A 6,000-nucleotide genomic window follows, 5' to 3' on the forward strand; every position below is an offset into this window, starting at 1 on the left:
GTACATGTATGATAATTCCTCAACCTTTTTGCTGGATGAAAGAGCCAATTTCAGCGCAATTTATGCACATTTGTAATTTGATTATAACAAAGCTGGATTGGCGAATTCAGGGCTTCACAGAAAGTATAATTTTAACAGTCCACAATTGATAATGCCTTCAGAATAGGCTTGAACAGACACTTTGCAAACATGCAAAAAGATTGAAGAATTACAGTAGTGCTATACACATTGCACTGTGCTGTAAAAAGCTGTGTATAGCTGTGTTCATGTTCCTGAGTCATGTACAGTTCACACATGTATAACTATACTCATCAAAAACAAGTCACATGATACCAGAAAGAACAAGCGATAACAAGTCATACACATATGACATCATTTCTGTGATGCTGACCACTCCACTGGGTTCAGCTTCTACAGCGCGACAACACAGTGAGCAGACCACAGATGTCCAATACAATGCCAATGAAACCAGAGCAGAGAATATGTTTGAGGTTCTGCAATAAAAAGCTTAGATGTGCTGCCTGTCAGGATAGGAAAATCTGCCTCTAGCTTATTATACTGCACCACTTTCTACTTGTTTATTTGACATCTATTTAACAAATATTTATTTATTTGGGTTTTTAAGCTGTACTCAAGAAGAAAGCCCTCACAAAGTTTTATGCACAAATGATGTGGCATGCCGCACTCCGGGAGTTCATATGATACATGTAGATAGCAGTTTATGGGTACCCTAAATAATTCTTCAACCTTTTCAACAGACTCTGCAACCACTGTTTTCATACCTTCTGATAGAGCTATGTAGTGTAGAGAATAAATAGTGTAAAAATAAACCAGAGAACACCAGGATAAATGTCTCTTTTAACTCACACAAGGGTAAAACAATATAACACCTGTCAGACACATACGGGCACAGTTTCTAATCATATGGCACTGTATTTTTGATAACCCAGCGACACACAAGTACCCGGAAAATTGTGGTATTCATTTTATACACAGAGTCACATGCACATGTCAACACACACACCCTGTCATACACACAAGTCTACACTACATGGCTAATTTCCCACATTATCACAACATCACCTCTTCTTCCTTTATATTCATGTTATACTTTTCTCTCACTAAAAATAAACAATGTACATTTAGTTAACTGTCAGATACCCTTAATGTTTAATACCACAACAATGGCATGTCAGATTTCTGACATAAAAAGAATTAAATGGACCTGTCTAGTTTTGCTGTGTTGTAAAATTCTAAAAAATAACTAAGAATTTTAACACAAAGTGTCCATTAAAATACATGTACATGTATGCAGAGCAATGTTTTAGTAAGTTTGTTAATGTTGGGATTTTAGGATGATATCCTAGCGGAAAAATGTAAGTTTCAACACCAAAAATATGTTTTATGACATATTTGTCTCTAAGAACTCACTTTTCGGGGGTGAAGTTTTAGATCATTTACATTAACATGTACTCTACTAGTACAATATGCTGCGTGGCATTTTACATTGCTCTGAAAAGAATAATAACAATAGCTGCACAACATAAAACTTTAAACTATGTTACTGTGGGTACATTTACATGGCTGCACAGTTCTGATGTACACATGTGATTGGACACTCAGCTGTAGGGCATAATGATGTCTGCTAATTATACACATATATGTGGAGGTTGGACCTCACATTTCTCTTGTACCCCTTTCTATAAACAGAGGCATTATGTGTGGAATTCAAGCTCACAGTGATCAACATAGTATGTTAAATGTGACAAAAAAAAAACAAGCCGTCTTTATTTAAATTGGCTTACAACTTGTCACTTATACAACATGAAAGTACATGTAGTTCCACTGATTTCCTGATGTCCAAAACATTAATTTTCCCCACGTAATGCACTGTTGCCTGCCGGAAGATTAATTTAAGTAACAGTTTATAACAGACTTAATAATTAATCTCCCCATGTTATCCTCCCCTTAGATCATGAGAGCACACATGCTGTAACATGTCCACTAAACCTATTAATGAGCAAACACACCGTATAACACCCGCATTAAATTTAATACCAATGTTCCTTTGTGACTTTGCATACAGATAAAAAAAAACTTTAAAATATATTCTGTGAATACATTAAGGCCCAAACAAAGTATGCACCAGCTACATGTACATACATGTTGAAGAATAAACAAGTGCACATGTATAACCCATTCAATGCTGGTTTCCTTGCTGGTATATTAAGATACACTGCCTGTATCAAGAAATCATGGACAGTTTGATTTATTTATTTGACTGGTGGTTTACACCGTACTCAAGAATATTTCACTTATACGACGGCGGCCAGCATTATGGTGGTGGGAAACCTACGACCATCCGCAGGTTGAGAGATGAAGAACAGTCTGAATAGTTAACTACATAGGTACATGTAGTTAAACAGCATTTTATTGTCCACTTACCCCCTAAGTCTAGGCTAAATGAATGGGTTCACATTTGTATTTCTGAAATACGGTGATGCCATTTATTATAAAACAGAGAGAAAACTACTGATGGTAGCTTTAACTGGTTAAGACCCCACAATAAGAGCATATCTTCGGATATAATTCGGTGACTATAAATTTCTACCTCTCACATTCGATCTCTACACAAATAAAATTACATGTTGGGGGTAGTTGTGGCGACTGTATTCTGATGAAATTAACCAATTATGGCTACATATCTTACGGGGAAAACTGTAGTTTCAATGCAAAAAGTATTAATTTATTTGCCTCTGAAAATGCTGTTTTTGGGTGAATTTTAGATAATGTTCTGTAATACTGAAACTATTACTTTGGATTCTAACCCATTACCCACCAACCCTTCCACACCAAAGTCTACTACTGCTACTTGAAAATCTCTGAAAAATCATTATGGACAGAGAAACCCGCTATGGTAATTGTGGCATCTGTGAGAAATCCTTGTTCCTGTGGGTTAGAATTTGACGTTTTCCTAGAGTAGATGTAGGCTAACAGCGTCAAAGCAAAGCCAAACATGGCGGCGGAGGAAAACGTCAAGCCAGAGATTTGATATTTGTCCTCAGGTTTTTTACTAACAATGTAGGCCAATGAATAGCTCTGTAGGGCTGTGATTACGTATACTATCACAGCCCTGTTCCATTGTTTCATAAGCTTGCCTTCAACACCTCTTTATTTCCCTTGCTGGCTTCAGTATACTACTGAAATAAAATAATAGCACCAAATAATAAAAGTCTATTCGCAGTCACAGTCGTCTTAACTATCAATTCCAGCTAGGGTTTTTTCCATGTATCATCACTAGTAAACCCACACAAGAATGAAACTATAGTGGACAAGACAGTGCTGTGATAGTATACATAATCACAGCCCTACAGAATTAGCCAATGACCAAACAATATGTGGGTTTTACTAAAATACATTTAAAAACATTCAGAGCATAAATTTTATGGAACGCTCCAAGCGCTTTCGTGTGATCCCTCTTACTGCAAGGTTAAGTCATAGTGATGTTATGTGGTAGGGCTAGACTATTTTCAGTCAAGCCCTAGAATTGTGCTATGTAACACACTGTAAAAAAAAAAGACAAACAAGAGAGCATAGGACAAAATAAGTTATAACCTTCATAAGTCACAGGAAAGTGTCTTCCTTTAAGCAAGACCTAAGGCTTTAAACTAAAACAGTGTAACATTACATGACGCACAAAAATACACTCAGCATGCTAGTTAGAATAATTTCTGGGAATAAACGAAAAAAGTATAGGCCTAGTCGTACCACTTTATTATATTTACACAGCTTCCTTAACCCATATAAATCTCACCATTAACTATGTTCAAAACAGATTTAATCTCAAATAACACAAAAACTGATATCACAAACGTAAATCACCTTGAAATCTGATTTTGACCAAGTCTAGCGGATGTAGTACAAGTGTGGACACTACACCTCCACTCACGCCTGCCAGCAAATGTTCCAAGCGCACGTGACGAAAAATACTGCTAAATCCCGACGCCGATAAGGACTTCACGCCTTGAGAATCCATCTTTATCGCCAGAGGGAATTAAATCGAATTCCCTTGTACCAGTCGTCAGCTCAGAGAGTCAGTTGTTATTAAACTACGTTGATTTATTTGAAAACTTTTTGCGACCATCTCTGTTTTGACAGCCATTGCTACATGACGTCACATACGGAAGTTGTACCTCAGCATGTGGGTGGAGTCAAAACTAGTCGATAAATACTGTGAAATAGAAATAACCAAAACATAAAATTTTCACCTTTTTTAGTCATGGAGTCAAGCTGTAAGATGAAATCCACAAAGTAAACCTTGCAATTTGTTCCAGTTTCTGATAGATGACAAAAATTACGCATACTATGTTGATTGACTAGTTTTTCCTTGCAAAATCGTCTGCAGCTGATCACATGATCTACTATGTCGGCAGTTGGAAGTGACATGCTTATCTCTGACAAAAGTGTTAGTCAAAAATTTACTGTCTTCTAGTCGACAACAAGTCAACAACAACCATGGCAACGCTTTCTGGGTTTGGTGCCGTCATTTCAAATATTGATGATTTGGAAAAAGGTGAGAAAGACTTAAATTTTCTGTGGTGACACGAAAGTATTTCAGTAACACGGGGTGCCAAATCTTTGCAAAGGAGGCCCCGTCTGTGTACAAATACCAGTGTCTCCAAGATTCAAACTGTTCTCTCTATTCTCCAGTAGACTCTGACGTTATATCGTTTGGAAAAAATGGGTCACGTGTTCTTAATGTGACAACACAGGAATGGAATGGACTAAAACTGTGTCCATCGGTTCGTGGCAGCTTCAACTATTGTACATATAGCTGTAAATTTTCAGGATTTCATACAATCTCTATGTTTTCAAGGGTCCCATAAATCCATACCTAAACTTCTGTTTCTGTTAATGCGAGTATGCATAACAAATTTTTCATACAAAGTGTAGGGGTACCGTAGCAGTGTGAAACTTACAATTTCATTAAACTCCTTGAGAAAATAAGTGTACTCTGCCAGCATATGTACCGGTAATGACTTCTTAATTATGTGTTTTTCACACACAATTTCATGAAAGTGAATTCCTGCTCAGCTGTAATTCCTGCTCATACATGTAATTGTCACACAGGGACTCAAGTGATTAAACTGACGTCATACAATTTATTTCTATTCTGACGGCCCATTTAAGTATGCTTGCTGTGAGTTCAAGTCCAGCTCATGCTGGCTTCCTCTCCGGCCGTACGTGAGAAGGTCTGTCAGCAACCTGCAGATGGTCGTGGGTTCCCCAGGGCTGTGCCCGGTTTCCACCCACCATAATGCTAGCCGCCGTCATATAAGTGAAATATTCTTGAGTATGGTGTAAAACACCAATCAAATAAATAAATAAATTTAAGTATGCTCTCATATATTTGTGTTACAGGAGCTCAGGTAGCGACAAGTTTACTTCAGCAGAGAGCCAATGATGTCCGGGCTAACAGAGTTAACTGGCAGTCCTATTTACAGTCAGTCTGCTTATTTATCTATGCTTCTTTATTCCAGTACATATATATGCATATATCTATATATAAGTTGAGTTTAAGGGGGAAGAAAACATACAACTGTTGCCAAAATCAGATGAAAGAGCATCAAAACTTATTTACATACAAGATCTTTAATATATTTTTGGATTTTTATTTCAAGAGAAAAGGGTATTTGAAAATATTTTTGTATGGTGAATATTTGGGACCAACTTTTGGTATTTATTGTTGTTGCATAATAATGTTCTAGATAAGGATGCTTGTCTAATGAATTGATTTGAATGTAAATTTGTTGTTTATATCAAAACAAAGGCATTTAACCTAAATTATGATAATATTTATGAACATGGTAAAAATATAAATATGACCCAAATTGAGGTTTAATACATTTGTTAGCTGAAAAGAACAAATTCTAGTGCAAAAATATTCATCAAACCTATGGTACATCCTCATTTATGACATTATTAAACAAAGACTAAATA

The 6,000-nt window shown here is 36.5% G+C and overlaps 2 protein-coding genes across 4 annotated transcripts in view; one reads left to right on the forward strand and one right to left on the reverse strand.

Moving 5' to 3' along the window:
• The window catches only part of LOC135463971 (solute carrier family 25 member 32-like), a 31,425-nt gene that overhangs the window by 23,746 nt on the left and 1,679 nt on the right, over window positions 1-6,000 (reverse strand). For 2 of the 3 annotated variants that reach the window (XM_064741441.1, XM_064741440.1), the window contains exon 2: window positions 3,883-4,231. The exons of the other annotated variant lie outside the window; for it this stretch is intronic. In XM_064741441.1, coding sequence (XP_064597511.1) covers window positions 3,883-4,036 — 154 coding nt within the window. In that variant the 5' untranslated portion in view covers window positions 4,037-4,231. The remainder of the gene's footprint in view (window positions 1-3,882; window positions 4,232-6,000) is intronic. 3 annotated transcript variants of the gene reach the window in all.
• The window catches only part of LOC135463973 (V-type proton ATPase subunit H-like), a 28,941-nt gene continuing 27,362 nt past the window's right edge, over window positions 4,422-6,000 (forward strand). The window contains exons 1-2 of the mRNA XM_064741445.1: window positions 4,422-4,573; window positions 5,422-5,503. Of these exons, the coding sequence (XP_064597515.1) occupies window positions 4,516-4,573; window positions 5,422-5,503 (140 nt within the window). The 5' untranslated portion in view covers window positions 4,422-4,515. The remainder of the gene's footprint in view (window positions 4,574-5,421; window positions 5,504-6,000) is intronic.

This window comes from Liolophura sinensis, chromosome 3 (genome assembly GCF_032854445.1).
Source record: "Liolophura sinensis isolate JHLJ2023 chromosome 3, CUHK_Ljap_v2, whole genome shotgun sequence".
NCBI classification, from domain to species: domain Eukaryota; kingdom Metazoa; phylum Mollusca; class Polyplacophora; order Chitonida; family Chitonidae; genus Liolophura; species Liolophura sinensis.